This window comes from Odocoileus virginianus, chromosome 31 (assembly GCF_023699985.2).
Source record: "Odocoileus virginianus isolate 20LAN1187 ecotype Illinois chromosome 31, Ovbor_1.2, whole genome shotgun sequence".
Classification (NCBI taxonomy): Eukaryota; Metazoa; Chordata; class Mammalia; order Artiodactyla; family Cervidae; genus Odocoileus; species Odocoileus virginianus.
In genome coordinates, this window is record NC_069704.1 from 9,936,710 (window position 1) to 9,955,477 (window position 18,768).

Consider the following 18,768-nt stretch of genomic DNA (forward strand, 5'->3'; position numbering starts at 1 on the left):
CTATTCAGTCTCTTTTTCTCTTTTTGCTCAGTTTGTACAGCAGCAGTTCCCCACAGAGCTTATAATTTTTCCCCTTCCTGAACCACCACTTTTTCATGTCTAAACAAGCAAAGGATTACCTGCCTTACAGGTTGTTGTCAAGATTAAATGTGAGAACCAGCACACCACCTGGTACAAGGCCTGGCACATAGTGGAAGCCCAGTTGATGTTTATTTCCTTTCCTTTTCACACACGTCTAATTTAGAGATACATATCCAAGTCTTCTGTGTTCTCCTCTGTCAAGCAGCTGATAGCTAAGATTCTGCTCTACGGTCAGTAGAATGGTTGTGGTGGAGGGGCAGTGGGGGAGGCCGTATACAAATACAGCTGAACTCTAATTGTTTAGTTATTCTCTAGAGGTAAGCTCTTAAAAGTAGGGTTGTTTTTTTTTTTTCTGTTTTCATGGGAACCAGTGGCAGCGCCTGTCTGCCTTGCTGATGGTTTGCCAGGACTGTAGACTCTGTCTTTTGCCCAACACACTTGATGGATAAGACTTAACTCCCCATGATAAAAGGCTCTCACTTCCTTGGCGATTCTTCATGCGGGGGGCAGGGGGCTGGGGGGGAAGGGGTCAGAGCAGTGGTGGTCAGGCAGTGCCTCATTAGTAATGGGTGCGTCAGAAATGAGAAAAGTCCTACCTTGCCTTCTCTCACTCCTGAATGGACCTAATGGAGAGTTATATCCTGTATACTAGGATTCTTTTTTAGTAATGGATGGGTAGTTATACCTGTCCCTGGAAATGAGCTGGATTTCCTTAATTCAAGGAAGAATAACCATCATTATTAAAATGATAGCTGCTGTTTATTAAACATTAATTGTCTTCCAGGCACTTGCTTACCAGGGGTTAGGAACTTTAGCTATCTGTCACTTCATTTTGCCCATACAACAACTGTAAGAAGTGCTATTGTTATTTTCATTTAATTGTTGAGGTGACTGAGGCTCAGAGGAAAATGAGAGCGCTTGGTCATACAGATAAACATCAGAATCTAGCTACGCCAAGGCATCCTTTGGAAACTCATGGATTTAGTTTGGAATCAGAACACCTCTTTTGTTACTTTAATGAAACCAAATAGAGTTTGCTTAGTTTTAAAATGTCTCAGACCATCCATTGACCCAGTGGCTGAGGGATGAATTCCTACTGAATTAACTCATCACAAGAGGACTGGGGAGTAACCTGAGATTCCCATTGGGCTTTAGTGACTGGCATCACTGAACTACATCATTCCTCTCCTGCTGCAGTTACTGTCCAATACCAAACCTTGGTCTATCCATCTCCAGCTTCAATACGTTTGAATCTCCTTCCAGTTTACCTACCTTATTCCATCAAAGACAAACTAAGCAAAAAAGAGAGAGATGAGTGTTTTATAAACCAGCTGTAATTTGGCGTCTTCTCAGCCCTATGCAGGTGTGCAGGCCTACGCTTTCCCCCAGGCACCAGCTGTTGCTTCCCAGCTGCAGCCCGTTCGGCCCTTGTACCCCGCACCACTCTCGCAGCCTCCTCATTTTCAAGGTAGGCATTTCTCATCTTCTGCTCTTGCTGGGCTTCCCCGTCTCCCGTCCGTTCTCATTTTGACTCCAGTAGATCTCTGCCCTTTTTGTCTTTTCTTTTTTAAGCAGCTTAGTTGAGGTATGACTTACATACCATGGAGTTCACTAGTTTTTTTTCCTTTTTTTTTTTTTTAAATGTAATAAGGATTTATTTCTTGTGCATGCTACATGTCCATTATGGGTAGACTGGAGGTTGGATCATGCCTGTTCATCACTCTGGAAGGAGGTTCCTGGAGCAGGCACTCTCTGGAACACTGACCTTTGCGAGTTTTGTTCCTTTCTAGTGGTCAGGGACTCCTGCCTGCTGTCAGCTGGTGCTCTGTGAGGTCCTCTGTATCTGAAGATATATCTCTAATGAATCCACGGGGAGAAAAATACCCCACATCCACCGACTCCTCCCTGTCTTGTCATCTCCCCAGTTCACTGGTTATAAGTGTACAATTCAATGACTTTTTTTTAAATAAGTCTACACAGTTGTGCAGACATCACCATGATTCAACTTTGGAACATTTCCAGCATCCCCCCTCAAAGCCCTTCTGACCACTTCCGGTGTTTTGTTTCTTGCATTTTTTCCTGCCAGCCCTTTAAATTCCTCTTTCAGAGTTGCTCTGTAGAGTCCTTAGATAGTAAAAGAGGAAAATATTTGAGGAAATTGGGAGAAAGCATGACTGTTCAGTATCTCATATGAGAGCTACTTTGTTACAATTTTAAAGTTGTGAAAAGAATATACTTTAATAAAAAGCCAACACAAAAAGTGTGAAATGAAACGTTACTGTCTTCCATCTTTAAACCCCCTTGAGTTTAGGAAGCAGTCACTTGAGTAACTTTTCAGGTAACTTGTATACATGTACAGTATGGTTGCCTTGTGTAAATATGAGGCAAAATAAGTATAAGCCGCTGGGATGGTATCCTGCCTTCTTGTCCTGCAGCTTGTGTTTTGCATAGTGATCACTTGGAGTATTAGGACAGTGGTAGAAAGAAGCAAGGATATCCCCAACGAAATGTAAGGTCTGGGAGTGCTTAAGAGTTTCCTGTGTGCATCCTTGGTCTGGAAGCCCTGCTCGTCTCCATCCGGGAAACTACTAAATCTGTAATCTCTTCTGAGAGGCCTTCCCTGTTACCACCCCTCCCTTCTCTCCTTCCAGAGATGTAAATGTATGTGTGCCGCTAAAAAGTTAATGTTGCTGTTCTCTGTGCTCCCTTTTGTACCTTGTAACCTGGTACATTCTTTGCACTTACAACAAGCACTCTGTTACAGTGATCTGTTTACATGGGAGTCTCCTCACCAGACTGAGCTTATCAAGGGCAGGAACCGTGTTTCATTCATTGCGGTGTCCCTGGCACCTGGGCCAATGCCTGGCATGCAGTTGGTGAACGGAGAAGCAATCTGAGCTGCTAACGCCCCCACATGTGCCCTGGAACCAGACTGTACCACTGGTTGCATGCCACAGGAGCACATCACGGTTATTGTTAGCTTTGGAGCCCTTTGACCTTTACCGCTGCTGCATCTTCTGACAGTGTGACTCACCGCCAGCCTTTCCTAGTATTTGGAAATGTTCATTTCTTTCCTCTGCTGATAGAACTGTTGGCTTTTCCTCATTCAGTATCCTCTGTTATAGTTTCATAAGTTTCTACTTGGTTTTCATCTGTTTAGGATCAGGTGACATGGCTTCATTTCTCATGACTGAAGCCCGGCAACATAACACTGAAATTCGGATGGCAGTCAGCAAAGTGGCCGATAAAATGGATCATCTAATGACTAAGGTAATGGAGTTGTCTCATTTTGAAAGTAGGGATATAAAGTGAATTCCCTGGTGGTCCAGCAGTTAGGAATCATTGCTTTCACTGATTCAGTCCCTTGTTGGAGAACTAAGATCTGTAAAGCCATGCATGGCACATCCAAAAAAAAATAAAGTGGGAGAATAAAGAGGGAGTACGAAAAGAGAGCAGCCAGCACTACAGGTAAACTCTTTCTTGTTTTCTGTATTCATAGTGCATGCTCAGTCACTCAGTTGTGTCCAACTCTTTGTGACCCTGTGAACTGTAACCTGCCAGGCTCTTCTGTCCTTGGGATTCTCCAGGCAAGAATACTGGAGTGGGTTGCCATTCCCTTCTCCAAGGGATCTTCCCCACCCAGGGATTGAACCTGCATCTCCTGCATTGCAGGCAAATTGTTTACCACTGAGCCATCTATGAAGCCCCATATTGATAGTGGTTAGCAGTTATTTCCCAAAAGAGTTGTTTTATTTAGGGATGCAGTTAGCAGAAGAAAACTCCTGCTTACATTAGAGGTTGTCTCAAACTTATTAACCCCCTCAGTGGTCAGATCTTGGATACATTGTATTTCTACTTGCAAAAATTTCATTAAAATAAGTCTTTTTGGCACTCATTTTTTTTTTCTGGCACTCATTTTGTAGGTTGAAGAGTTACAGAAGCATAGTGCTAGCAATTCCCTGCTCATTCCCAGCATGTCGGTGACCATGGAAACAAGCATGATTATGAGCAACATACAACGAATTATTCAGGTGAGAGTGGTCTCAGCCTGGAGATCTTCCCATGCTCTGTCTGGAGATGTACTACCCTTTAAAACCTCCACTCCAGAGTAAGAGCATGTAATAAATGCTCATGCTCCATGGAATTGGGAAATTCTGGAAAATCCACTGTGGCTTAATCTAGTCCAAGTAACTTATCACTTTGTAATGAGAAGGAAGCATTTCTTTTTTGACCATATACCAAAAATTCACTTCACTTTATGGCCATTTATGTTTAGTCTGTTAGATATAGTGATTTGTATCCATCAGGTAGAATTTGATATGTTGTTTTAAGTATGTTTATCTGGACAGAAGTTCTAGATTTTTTTTTAACAGTATCACCTGTCAGTTCAAGTTGATTCCCTTTTATCTGATGCTTTTCTGTTAAAAACTTCAGTTTTACACATCACATATTTTTGAATTTAGGAAAATGAAAGGTTGAAGCAAGAGATCCTTGAAAAGAGCAGTCGGATAGAAGAACAGAACGACAAGATTAGTGAATTAATTGAACGGAATCAGAGGTAATGACAGGTGTGGGGCACTGGCCAGGATGGACAGAAAGGGTTTAGCTTGTAAATGCCCAAGTTCAGTGAACATGTTTGCTCAGGGGAGTTTATGTATGTCTCTGCTCTCTTCTGTTTCCTGCCTGTCGTATGGATTACTTCTTGGTGACTGAGAGGGATTTTGGGGGAGAGGGCGCAGGAGGCTGCGGCAGAACACAGACCTGTGTTTGAGTGTGCTGTGCTCCTCGTTTGTTCTGTGGCTTTGGGCATTTTATTTATTCCTTCTGGCTCTAGTTTCCTCACCTGTAAAAGCAGTGTTAATGCCTAGAAAACTCTGATGTCAGCTCTTCTGTCTTCTGTGTGGGCTGACTCTGTTTATCAACCAGAGCTTCACAGATTTCCACTTAAACCCAGGCACTGTATAATTTTTCTAGATCCTTCTGAAAAAGAATTTTGGGGGAGTGGTCAGGGGAACACGGCACAGCATATAGCACCTCATTTAAAAAATAACCGTTTTCCCATATTTCTCTTCTTCAGTGTCCCTTATCTCTCACATGGAGGAGGGGAGGGCATTGGTTTTCTTTTCTTCCTTCCTTGCAGCCTTCATATTCCTATCTCTTTCTTCTGTCATTTCCCCTCACTACACCTGTTCGAATTCCTCTCCTCTTCATTCTGCGCATTCAAAGCAATTCACCCCTGGCCCTGGTTCCTGCCTCCAGACTTGATTACTGCAGATCTTAGGGAAAGAAAATGCTCTCAGATTGTTGCTGATGAAGGAACAGAGCAGTACTCTGACTGAATATGTGTTGGGTTGTACCTGCTATGCCTGGGGTGCCCAACACATGTTTTCTCTTTCCCTATTTGCTTCACAGGTATGTTGAGCAGAGTAACCTGATGATGGAGAAGAGGAACAACTCACTTCAAACTGCCACAGAAAACACACAGGCAAGAGTTTTGCATGCTGAGCAAGAGAAGGTAAAGAAACTGGGGAGAGAAAAGCCCAAGTCAGGATGTATAGAGCCAAGGAGTGTGTCCTCTGTACCTACTTACCAGTTTGCTTTTGAGCAGAATTTTTGCCATTGTCGGAAAGAGAACTAGAAATCTCCCAGCAGATTTTTAATATATCCACCATCCAGATTTCTGTTTTTTAAATATATTACAATTAGTTGACTCAGAAGCAATCACTGATCTTAGTAATTTGGTTAAGGTGAGGATTAACACAGTTTATTAGAAAGGAATCCTAATTCTGCTGAAAAAAATCAGCAACAGCTTCTGTTACGCCACGTAACACGTATTTATTGTGAAGTTTGACGTTGTTTAAGGACACAATCCTTCATCTGTGTCTGCCAGAGCATTTTAAAGTACTGTTGTTTGACTTGAGTCAGCTCAAAATTATGTATTTTGACCTGTTTCTGAAGTAGCTGTAAGGAAGACTGCTGAGGGTCTTGGGTTGCCTCCTGCTGGTTTGGAAGCCCCATTCCTCCTGTCTTTGCTGCAGTGGCCCTGTTCATCTGGAATGAGTTCTTTTCTGTTTGGCCTCTTCCTCATCAGCTGGGAGATCGCAGCCCTTCATCCGCTGTTTTCTCAGAGGTTTAAGAAGTACTGTATATTTTGTATTTGAATATTTTTGAAAACACAAAAAGTTAAGTGGGACGCACTTCATAACTTTACACACTTTTCCACTTTCCGGTAATGACAAGGATTCCTTTCTTGGATCTCATTGCTGTTATTCTTTATGTTCTCTTAGCTAGTATCCAGTCAAGTAGTAATAGTAATAATTTTAAAGTGAACTCCTTATTCTCAGATAAGCAGTGTTTTGCCCAGTTCAGTCTTGATCCTGAATCTTTCCCATTGCTACTTGACACCACCCTTTGTTTGTCATGGCTGAGTCCCAAAGCCTGGATCCCCACTCCCCATGAAGTCTATTTTCTCTTTCATCTACTTTTATTTGCTTTCTCTTTCCTAACAAGGCACACACATATCTTATTTATTGTGGCTGTTAACTATTATTCAGGTCTACAATTGATTACATAACTTGTTCTAGATCAGTGGTTCCCAAATACTGGGTTGGCTGCCTCAGAATCACTTAGGGAGCTTGATCAAAATTATACATGTGTAAGCTTCACCTTGAGATTCTAACCCAGCATTTTTAGTTGAGGCCTGAATCTCAGCTTTTAGAAAGCTCCCCTTGATTCTGAGGCATAGCCAGATCAGAGGCACTGCTCTTAGCGGTGATTTCTTTTGCCACAGCCTGTGGAGGTGGCAGCTGCCACACCTTTGTTCTTAGCAAGCTCACTACATGACTTCCATGCTGAGTGTCAGTGGTATTTGTGCGTGTGTGTATGTATTCCAGTCAAACTATTCACAGACATAGATAGCAAGCCAGTTTGACCTGCAAGTGATAACTTGCCACTCCCCTGAATTAGCTAACTCATCCCCCCAAATGTTTATTGATAAACTCCAAAAGTGTCTGGTACGATACATGAACCTGGTCAGTGCTTTACTTATAATTCTCAAAATGTTAGGGATAATAACAAAAACAGTACTACTGGCCTGTTGTTGTTTGGTCACTAAGTCATGTCTGACTCTTTGTGACCCCATGGACTGGAGTACCAGGCTTCCCTGTCCTTTACTATCTCCCGGAATTTGCTAAAAGTCCTATCCATTGAGTCAGTGATGCTGTCTAACCATCTCACCCTCTGCCGCCCTCTCCACCTGTCAAACACCTCCTCAGTCCTAGGCACCATGCTTTACATAGATCTGTTTGAGGACATCTCCTGGGCTGAATGTCACTGTTCTTGATGAGCCAGGTACCGTTTACATGCTTCACGTGGTCTCCTTTATTCCGTAAAACTTTTCTTTTTTTTTTTTTTAATTTAATTTTTTTTTTTTTCCCAGTAAAACTTTTCAAGCCTTGACTCTCCCATTTTTCTTTTGATCCACTTCTTACTTAAGAGTCTCCCCTGTGATATCTCTCCTCTTAAATGGAAATAATCAAGGTCCTTTCATGCCTGCAAGCACAGTTCAGAAACCTATGGTTATTTGCTCAATGAATGTTTGGTAAATGAAATTATTTTTCTCTATGGCAGTATTAATATTTCCACATAAAACCATGGAATAATGGTTAGAACTGGAGAGAAGTTACAGTTCATCTAGTTAAATGTTCTTTTCCAGAAGAGTAAGGTGAGGCCCAGGTAGAATAAAAGACTTGCCTGGGGTCTCACCTGCAGCCAGCTCTGTACTTTTTCTTTTGCCAGATGGCCATCTTTCTTCAGTACCATGTTCCTCCTCCTATCCCGAATGCTTTTTCCCTTGTTTTTTTCTGAATTCTTGGTTCTTTCTTGTTATGGCTTTCTTTTCCCAGCTCTCCATGTCAGCGGTGGAATTTGATCCCAGGTGTGAACCAGGGAGCTGTCCTATCCACTGTGTAGGTTTTGGATATTTTCCTTTCTCACTTGGTATTGCGAACCCTTACTTAAAACAGTCATAATTAAATACACTCCCACACACATGTGCACACAGATGCACATACATATGTATATTTATATATATTCACACATTTTTTTCTGATTACAAACATTGCATCTGTTTCTTCCAGGAAATACAGATAAGCAAGCACAAAACATAACTCACAAATAGTTCTCCCACTCAAAGATGCCCTTGTGCTCAGATTCTTTGCAACCCCACAGACTGTAGCCTGCCAGGCTCCGTGGTCCACGGGATTTTCCAGGCAAGAAGACTGAAGTGGGTTGCCATTTCCTATTCCCGAGGGATCTTCCTGACCCAGGGATCAAACCCACATCTCCTGCATTGGCAGGCGGATTCTTTACCACTGAGCCACATGGGAAGCCCCACACTCAAAGATAATTTTTATACATATCATTCATCCCTTCACGGTTTTATGTGTGTGTTTGGGAGAGAATATTACTTTTCTTGCTTGTAAGAGGCTTTCTCTATTGGGGCCTGAGTCAAGAGCTTTTGAGTGATCTTTCATTCTGCTTTTTATTGGTGAAAGTGAGCACTGCCTCTCCTCTGGAATCTGTCCCCTCCCGTGGTCTTAGCTGCTCTGAGGTGCTATGTGAATGGCCTTCACTCTGATGTTAGTGAACTCTGGAGCTACGATGAATACGGAGCTCTCTGAGCATTGTGTTAGTTCAGCTTCTATCAGGCCATTTGGAACAGGACAGTGAGTAAAACTTATTCTACTTGTGGCAAATGAAAACCCTCTTCTGTCTGGAAATTCAGGCTGCCATTGTCCTCTGTGTTTAACACATGAAAATGTAAGGCTGCTGAACAGCAAAAATAAGTATCTTAGAGCTCACTCTGAAGGATGTGGTTAAAAAATTTATGTGGACACTTATTAAAACCATAAGGGAGACTTTTGTTCAAGATTGTTGCTATAGATGGGAGCTCTGTGGTGGCCTCGAGGTTAGGATTCTGGACTTTTACTTCTGTGACCTGGGTTCAGTCTCTGGTCGGGGAACTGAGATCCCGCAAGTCACAAGGCACAGCCAAAAATCAAAAGATTCCTGCAATAGGTACGAAAGATTGAACTCTTCTCTAAACACAATAAGGGCAAGAGAGCAAGTAGGAAATTTACAGCCAAGGAGCAGAGTGAGAGGGTCAGTGGATGGAAAGTTACTAAGAGGAGAATCATAGGAAGGGGGAATTCTTGCTAACGACAGGCCAGGGACTTAGATAGCAAAGGTTGGGATGAAGAGCTGTGATCAGATATCAGGGGTAGAGATTCTCTCTAAACTGACCCAGCAGGATTCCTGCTAAGATGGGCTGGTCAGACCAAAGACGGTGGGGAGACCAAGGCTGAGCTCTCTGAGGTCCTGGCTTGAAGTTTGGCCAGAGAGAGAGCCTTTGCCCGTGGACACTCAGATGCTCATTCATGGCCTATTTCTTTTTATTTTGTGTACAATTTGTTTTATTTCCTCCACCTTTAAGAGAACCAAAATATCAGATTTTAAATGTAAGCTAGAAAACTGATTAAGGCTTTGGAATAAAGTTTAAAACTGAGGTGGGCACAGTGACCACCCTAAGAAGGGACAGGTGATACCAAGAAAGTAGACAGCAGTAGAAATGCAAGTGAAGTACAGTGGTCTAGGGAGGAGCAATAGTGGTAGCAATACAGCATAGAAAGATGATCCAACCCCAGATACACCCTGCTGTCCAGAAGTCACGACCAGGAGCCATCACGCACTGCCTTTCCCGTCATCTGATTTCTCCTGTTTTTTACAGGAGCTCATCAGTTCAGGTGGAATGAATGTGGTATTTGTCATTTGTTTACCATTCCTTTTCACTGACCATCCTTTCATTTCCATCATCACTCTTAATATACAAAACATAGCAGATGATTTTTCAGGGCGTCATTTTGGTTTCATCAAATGTTACTTGAGAATACTTAGCTCCTGTTTGGTCAGTACGAGCACCATTTAAAATGCATTGAGCAGTCAAAGAAGTTGGGAGTGTTCCTTTCTTTTATTACCACTGTTCTTCCAAGAACCTCCAACACAGTTACTCTGACGTGACTGATCTTTATAGTACTATTAGTAGCATAGTGCTCAGGAGAAGTTATAGACTGAGAAGTGGGTTACCATTGAAAGCATTCAGTTTAAAATTTAAAATACTCTTTTCTTCTTCTTCTTTTTTTTTTTAAGATTTTTCTTTATAGGAAAACTAGAAAATGGCAGGAATACTATTTTTATAAGGTAATTCCCAGGTCAGAGACCTTGCACATTTGAGGGCGTGATTTTGATCAGTGCAGGTTGAAGGTGGCCTCAGCGCTCTTCCTGCCCGTTCAGCCAGCACAGAGTATGTGAGGCTGGCGCATCACCATGTTTAAAGTGATGTCGTACTTTGTCGCTTTTCAGGCCAAGGTGACTGAGGAGCTAGCTGCTGCCACTGCACAGGTCTCTCATCTGCACCTGAAAATGACGGCCCACCAAAAGAAAGAAACGGAGCTACAGGTCCAGCTCACGGAGAGCATGAAGGAGGCAGACCTCCTCAGGGCTCAGCTCGCCCAGCTGCAGGCAGAGCTCTCTGGTATGCCCTTGTGGAGGGGGCTGGGACTGTGACCAAGTGAACGTAAGGAATTACACTATTTCCTTCCTCTCGGTCCATTTGACAGAAGCCTCATGAAGGTTATGAAGGATGAAGCCAAAAATTACGGTGAACCAGTATAAACCTACAACAAGAGAACTGACCATCCATTTAGTGGCCACTAAGTGGCCACAGTTCTGCTTTGTTTGGTCAAGTGTTCAGTATCTTTGACACTTAGGATTGGCCTCATAGGCCTTGAAGAGAGAATCTAACTTGTGACTAATCTAACTGAGGGGTTCCTTTAAGTTGTGACTCAGTAGAGGCTTAAGAAGAAGATGCTTCCTGCATTGGTTGCCTCTTTCCTAGAGGGTGGATTGCAGTCTTTCAGCCTGGCGTTCAAGGCCCCTCCAACTTGGTTTATTTCCTGTTATGTTGCTTAATTCATCGTAGCTCTGGGCATACTAGCCAGCCTGCTGCTTCAGTACATCCTCTATTTCTTGTCTTGCTTTTTATCCATACTGTTCTCCGGACTTGGTGTGCCCACAATCACCAAGATTTACCTCCAGTTCTCTCCAAAAACTGCCTCTTTCAGAAACTTCACCCTTTTTTGTCCCCTAGAATATTTGATCTCCTTTAAAATCTTGCATCTCTGAGTGAATTATCATGACCATTTTCAGAGTTAGCCTTTGATCAGCAGTACTTGTGTGTCTGTTTTCCCTTCTATAATGCAAGCCTCTGAAGGGCAAAAATGATGCCTTGCTCATCTTTGTAAAGTCCTTCCCTTAGTACTAGTTCAGTGCCTGGCACAAAGGTGCTGCTTGAGACATGGTGAAAAGCAGATTCATGAAGATTTGCATGTTGATTCATCCACCACCTTGTGTAAAAATGTAGAAGGCCCAGATGGGTCCAGTGGGTCAGGTGTGGCAAGAACAGTAGCAGTTTTAGGAAGAAACAAAATTCACATGCCCAAAAAGAAAGCTAAAAAACACTGATGTCAGTTGTTGAAGTGATACCTTGAAGATAAATCCTTTTCTTTTAGAGCATCACTTGAGCACACTTGAGGGAAAATCTTAGATTCGAATGTCATACTGATAGCTTCTTTCCTGTTTTTCATGGTGCCCTGTGACAGTTACCTTAAGGGTACCATAAAGGTCTCAAAAGTTTTCCAACAAAATTAATTTTGATGCATTACATTTTTAAAATTGTTACTATTTTCTTATTGAAGTATAGTTGATTTACCGTGTTTTACAGTATTGTGTTAGTCACTAATATATAGCAGAGTGATTCAGTTATACATAAATATATATATATTCTTTTTTCCATTATGGTTTATCATAGGGATAGTACCCCTATGGCACAGAGGCAGTAGGACCTTGTTGTTTGATATATTACATTTTAAATATTCCAAATAGCTTTATTTGAGAAGGAATGTTTAGAAGACAGACTATTGATAGAATGTCCCAGCTACCAAGAAAGTTGAGAATATCTTACCAGGCATTGAGAAAGGGCCTGGACCACTGCTAAACAAAGATCTCAATGTATTGAGTCCATTGTGCTGAGATGATGACTGACATGGAATTGAAGGACTGATACATTTCAGGAGTGATCTCTGACTGCTTGGCACACTCCTCTTCCATTTTGTGTGTGTCGGAGGTGACCTGTGGGTGCAGAGATAAATATGGATGGGTGTGGAAGTCAGTGAGTCAGTTTATGGCTTGATAAGCTTGTTGCTGGCCAGTGAGGTGATGCTGGAAGAAGTGAGTGGAAGAGGCTCATGTGGGAGGGTTGGGAGTTGCAAGAACACGGTTTTGGAGGAGCTGTCAGGATGCTGTTCAGCCCACGGCAGCTCTGGTTCTACAGCCAAGCCTTTGTGCTGTCATATCTCAGAGCTCCAGGAAACCTCCCAGCAAGCACAGTCCAAATTCAAGAGTGAAAAGCAGAGCCGGAGACAGCTGGAACTCAGGGTGACCTCCCTTGAGGAGGAGCTGACTGACCTGCGAGCTGAGAAGGAGTCTCTGGAAAAGGTAAGCTCTTCATCTGAAGTTTCTCTGTTGTACCCAGGTGGCCAGAGTGGGCTGTTTCATAAACATTTTTATTTTCCTTTTAAAAAGTACTGTAGCGTGTGCTCACTGTAACATGCAAATAATACAGAAAAGTATAAAATAAAAGATGAAATTTATGTTTTCCTATTCTCTGCACTAGAGGCAAGAACTATAAAAAAATATATGATTATTCTTTTAGATTGTTTTCTTTGTATATAATATATACATGCACATAGCACACATATGTGTTTGTATAAAGTATATGTATATACATATGTGTACACTGATAACATTTTTAATAATAATGTGATCATATTTGATACTTTAAGATTGTATTGTGGCTATTATACTAATAAGAATGAGAGCTTTCTCAGTCTTCGTAACTACTACATAGTATTCTGCTGCAAGGCTGAACCATAATTATATTTAACTATTCACCTGTTGATGGATATTTATGTTTCTAACTTTTCACTGTTTCAAACATTGCTTTCATGGATATCTTTGTACTATATAACTTTTTTTGCAAATTCATTTGAGCATGTCCATAAAATAGATTGCTTGAATTTGAATTGCTGCATCAGAGAAAATTCTCAACATTTAAATTTTTAAAATAAATATTGCCAGATTATCCTGAAGAGTATGTTAGCTTACATTTCCAGCACTGTGTAAGCAAGCCTATTTCTCCATTATTCTTCCAACTCTGCCTGTATAAATTTTTACAATCTTTCATGATAGGTGAAATATGCTTATCTTGTCTTTAGGTGTATTTTTGTTAGTAGTAAAGCTTTCATATATTTAACACCTATGTGTATTTCCTCTGTTATAAACACTATTAAAGTGCTAATCTTTTGTCAGTCATAGATGTTACAAATATTTTTCTAGTTTGATATTTTTAAACCTTATTTAATGGTATCTTTTGTTGTTTTATAAATTTAACCCTAGGATAATACTCACCTCATTGAACAAATTGGGAACATTTCTGTCTTTTTCTGTATTCTGGTACAGTTTAGATATGAAAAGAGCAGCCTGCTTCTGAGCTTTTAATAAAACTCTCTAGTAAAGTCCTTTTGGCCTAGTGCCCTTTTAGAGGATAAATCTTGGTCTGTACTTTGTTTCTTCCATAATTTTATCAGGTTTTTAAAAAAAAGTTCTACCAATACAATATTGTAAAGTAAAAATAAATAAATACAACTGAAAAAAAAAGTTCTTTCTGATTTTGAGGGCTGTTTCAGTTTTTCTTTGTTCTCGATACTCCTACAGTTACCATCCTTGTAACACATAAACTTTACGATCTACTGCTTCCTTAAAGTCTAATTTGTGTAATTTCTGGGTGTGTGTATGTATTTTGAAGGTCCTGTCACAAAATTGTGACTTTCTTACCAGCAGATTGTGAAAGTATCTTATTTCCCTGTATACCCACCACTGGTAAGATGTTCCTCATCTCTTAATACAGTGGTAGATAAAGTTCTTCTAATTTACCTTCTTGTCGCATTTTTTTTTTCCTGCCAGTAGTCGAGAATGTTAAATATATTGGGGAAACTAAACTGAAAAAATGAATTGTTTCCATTAATGAAGTAAGGACCCAGTGATGTTAATAACTCCCACCTGTGATGTTAATAACTCCCACCACCATCACCATCTCCATTTATCTTCTTCAAACAACTGCAGCTGATGACAGTTCTCTTGTTCCTAAGAACCTCTCAGAAAGGAAAAAGAAGTCAGCTCAAGAGCGCTGCCAGGCTGAGGAGGAGATAGATGAAATTCGCAAATCACACCAGGAGGAATTGGACAAACTTCGACAGCTTTTGAAGAAGGCACGGGTGTCCACCGACCAAGCAGCTGCAGAGCAGGTAATGGGAAGCTGAAGCACTTTGGAAACAAAAGGGGAGCACGAAGGACTCAGAAAAGCTGCTAGTTTCTTCTTGATCCTTTCAGATGACATTTCTAATAGTTGATGCTCTAACTTTGGACAAATCTTATTATAAGTAAAACATGAAGGCAAAAAGTCTTCCAAACATGACAGGGCCAAAGTCCTCACCCACCAGACACCATCCTTCAGGCATCGTCCTTGAAAAGAAGGGACTTGTTTAGGTAACGAGGCAGGGAAATCAAAGGTAGTGGCAGAACACAGCTACTCTCTAGGCATTTGACGGCAGCCTTTCTTTTTGTAAGTTTCTGCATTCATGTTTATATGTTTTATGTTCTTTAGTTAGAGTGAAATGGTGTCCTCCATTTAATCATCTGTGGAATTTTGGAGAGAAATAAGTTTCTTCTGTTTAAAAAGGTCTAAGGGTCCAGATCCTGAAAAGTATGATCATGTTGTGGCCCTGGGGACCTGTCTATAGACAGTCACCCCTTTATCTGGTTGTAGTACCTTTCAGAGTCCTGACAACCAAGGTCTTCCAGATGGTTGTTTCTCTGCTAAATCTGGGCTCTTAACTTCTTTGCCTTGTTAAAGATGGGGTTTCCCAAGATGCAGTGATGACTTTCTCTTGGCAGCTGTCTCTCGTCCAGGCTGAGCTGCAGACCCAGTGGGAAGCCAGGTGTGAGCAGCTGTTGGCCTCTGCCAAGGACGCGCACCTGCAGCAGTACCAGGAGGTGTGTGCACAGAGAGACGCCGGCCAACAGCAGCTGCTCCAGCTGGGGGAGACGGTGAGTGTTTCCCCTCGGACTTAGGCAGCCCGGGCAATTTAAGGCAAACAGGTTGTTCAAGTCTTGTAGATCCTTTTATACCCGAAAGACGTTAATCACTTTTGAAAACAGAATCATACTTGTTCAGCTCTCTAGTTGATCAGTCATATTTCACGTACTCATTTGCGATGATGGGTCAGTGACCTAGAAAAAGAAAAAGCAGCATTCATGTTCTGGACTATGTTTTCCATTATAATTTGATCCTCCATTTATTAAGCAAATACTTATTGAGGGCCAGTTGTGTTCCAGGCACTGTGTTAGGGAAAAGGCTTACAAAGAACACTCCTCAGGAGTCTCACAATCAAGAAAGGGAGACCAAGAAACAAAGATAAGCATTAAATGCTGTGAGGCCCACAAGAGGAAGTGCCCAGGGGAGCAGAGGCAAGAGGGACAAGGAGCTTTGATGGGGTGGGGAAGGCCACAGGTGTTCTGGGCAAAGGCCCTGAGATGGGCTGGAGCACGGGTGTGCTGGGATCATCTGGCATAAAACAAGAAAGAGAAGGAGGGGTGGCTTAGCACCGTGTATGGAAGTCCTCATATCTGGAGGTTGGTTAACGTATCCAGTTGAAAATCTTCCATTCAGAGGTGAGGAAGGCAGTCTTGGTACTGACCGTTCATATGTCTGTGTGACTAGGGTTAGCAGACCCTTCCTCCCATATTTCATCATATTCTTGACCTAATTAGGAACAAGGCAAGTAGCCTTGCTGGGAAAGAGGAGATGAAGTGGTGAGTTGGGACTGAGTGGTGAGGAGATGAAGTACTCTGGGTCAGCAGGCCTGGGGTGGGGGTGGAGGGTGTGGATGTCAGCAGGCCGACATGAGGTTGACACTTAAAGCTTAGGATGCTTCTCCTCCTCCTGGGTGTCCTGACCCTCACCTGGGAGTCTAGGTTCCCAGGCCACAGCCACAGCATGTTCGTTTTTGCAGTGTTCAGCCCTCCAGGCCCAAGTCACATCCCTGAGAGAGCAAAATGCACAGCGCATCAAGGACCTAGAGGGCAAGGCCCAGACGTCTGGGGTCGAAGCCACTGCTGCCGACCCTGCAGAAAAGGTGAGCTAGCGTTTCAGAGAAGTGAACCGTGTCCTATAGGGGGATCGTGCATGCATAGCAGGCCTTCAGAAAGAGGTGTCTTGTCAGTGTGTTGTGTCGTGAGCTTGTTTTCCGATCCACCGCCATCTGACTTAAATCAGAGTTAACCCACTGGAACCTGTCTCTTTGGTGGCAATCCCCAGAGAGCCTCATGCTGAGGTCTTGACAGATAAGGGAACTGTTTCTAAGTCACAGGAGAGGAGTGGGGAGCGTGCCAGCCTCTTCTGGCCACTAATCCTCATAGCCTGTGGCGGCTCCAGTGCTGGCCTCAGTGGGAGGGTGGTGTCTGTGGGCCGTCTTTGAGAGTCTCAGGCACACACACCGCAGCTTACCCGTCCTTCCTAGCCCTTCTGTCACGGGCTGCTCATTATTCAACATTGTCCCCTCCATGGGTCAGCCGTCGCTGTCTCAGTTCCTGACCAACCATGCCCCACTGCAGAGTTCTATGAGGGCTTCATTTAAGCCTTCCAGACCTCGCTCTGGAATTTATTTATTTAACATCTAATTTATTTGGCGTGCCGAGTCTTTGTTGTGGCATGTGGTATCTTGTTCCCTGACCAGGAAGGGAGCCCGAGCCCCCTGTGTTGGGAGCCCAGTCTTAGCTACTGAACCATCAGAGTGAAGCCTCTCTCTGGAATTTACATGCATCCCTTAGTCTCTTGACTTTGGCAGCACACATTTTGATATTGTTTCTCTCTCCTCACGTGGTCGTGCAGGTCAAGAAGATTATGAACCAGGTGTTTCACTCCTTGCGGGGAGAGTTTGAGCTGGAGGAGTCTTACAATGGCAGGACCATTCTGGGGACCATCATGAACACCATCAAGGTGCAGCCAGCTGTCATTTGTTTCATTGAGATGGGTATCTCATTGCTTAAGTACCGTCCAAAGGATCCTGAGTGAAAAATTATTCAAGATTGTTGATCAGTAACTAGGATGTCTGTACAGATATGGGAAGCCTCTTTTGAGAGGAAGAAACAAAGGCATTTGTACTGACAAATAACAAACAGAAAAACAGAGTTACTTGAACTCAATGACCAATTGTGTTAATAGGGACTAAAGAACTAGGAGTGCCTCCGTTTCTGGTCAGTGATCCTCTCCTCCTTCTTGGCTTTTGAACAGATGGTGACCCTTCGGCTGTTAAACCAACATGAGCAAGAGAAAGGAGAGAGCAGCAATGAAGAGGAAGAGGAAGGAGAGGCGCAGCCTCGGAGCCCTTTGGGACAGTCTCGGGCACCCTTGGACGGGGAGGGGCAGGAGCCCCCTGCAGTGCTGTCGGAGCGGGTGGTCCAGGAGGATGCCCCGCTGTCTCCTCAGGGCTGGCCCTCTCCCCAGGATGATGCACAGAGAAGGGAAGGGGAGCCCTCAGAAACGGAGGCGGGCTCAGAGATAAAAGCACGCTCGGTCCCTCCCGAACTGGCTTGCCTCCCCTCCCCAAGAGCTCTGGGGCCCCCAACTTCAGTTCCCCCCAGGCCTCCAGGCCCCGTAGCTGTGGACTCTGAGGGCGAGGAAGCACTGGGAGACGCCCATGTCAGGGAGGAGGAAAGCTCCCCGAGACTGTCCCCGACCTCAGACCCCGAGAAGGTGGACCCACTGGCCGTGAGGCCTGAAAGTCCAGGAGGAGAGCCTCAGCCTCCAGAGCTCCAGGAAGACAGGGATGTCACAGGCTCGGCTGCTCCCTCCCAGGAACCGCGTAGCACAGAGGCAGCTTCGGCCTCCGTGGGAGCAGCACCTGGATCTGAACACGGTTCTCAGCATCCCAGGTGTGTCCCCTGAGCAGTTTCAGGAGCAGGGCGGCTGCCTGTGGAAGTTGTGTCCAGTTTTCCCAGGATGGGTGATTCATCCTCAGAGACTGGCTGGCTGCCTGAATCACTCATTCATTCATGTATTTATTCAGTACCTACCATGTAATAGCTCTGTGGGAGTGTGGGAGGCAAGGTGGAGTTGGTTTTTGACTTGAAGAGCTTACAGTCTATTAGGGAAGACAAACAAATGCTTATACAGTTGACCTTGAACAACACAGGAGTTAAGGGCGCTGACCCTGTGTGTGTAGCTTTACAGTTGGCTCATTTCCAGATTCAAATGGGGTCGCAAAATGTCAGACACGTCTTAGCAACTGAACATCTCCATACTCACCCAACTGCAAATCGTGTTTATTGAAAAAAGCCGATGTATCAGTGGGCCTGAATGGTTCAAACCTGTATTCTTCAGGAGTCAACTGTATGCTATAAATGCATGTTAAATGCTTTCTAAACAAAGAAAGAATCAGGGTTATAATAGAC

General features: G+C 43.3%; 1 protein-coding gene across 1 annotated transcript in view; it reads left to right on the forward strand.

Annotated features, from left to right (window-relative positions):
- Positions 1–18,768, forward strand: part of FKBP15 (FKBP prolyl isomerase family member 15) — a 57,674-nt gene that overhangs the window by 35,130 nt on the left and 3,776 nt on the right. The window contains exons 15-26 of the mRNA XM_020906618.2: positions 1,435–1,549; positions 3,242–3,351; positions 4,005–4,112; positions 4,545–4,639; positions 5,494–5,596; positions 10,501–10,672; positions 12,557–12,693; positions 14,406–14,561; positions 15,211–15,363; positions 16,329–16,451; positions 17,207–17,314; positions 17,609–18,249. Of these exons, the coding sequence (XP_020762277.2) occupies positions 1,435–1,549; positions 3,242–3,351; positions 4,005–4,112; positions 4,545–4,639; positions 5,494–5,596; positions 10,501–10,672; positions 12,557–12,693; positions 14,406–14,561; positions 15,211–15,363; positions 16,329–16,451; positions 17,207–17,314; positions 17,609–18,249 (2,021 nt within the window). The remainder of the gene's footprint in view (positions 1–1,434; positions 1,550–3,241; positions 3,352–4,004; positions 4,113–4,544; positions 4,640–5,493; positions 5,597–10,500; positions 10,673–12,556; positions 12,694–14,405; positions 14,562–15,210; positions 15,364–16,328; positions 16,452–17,206; positions 17,315–17,608; positions 18,250–18,768) is intronic.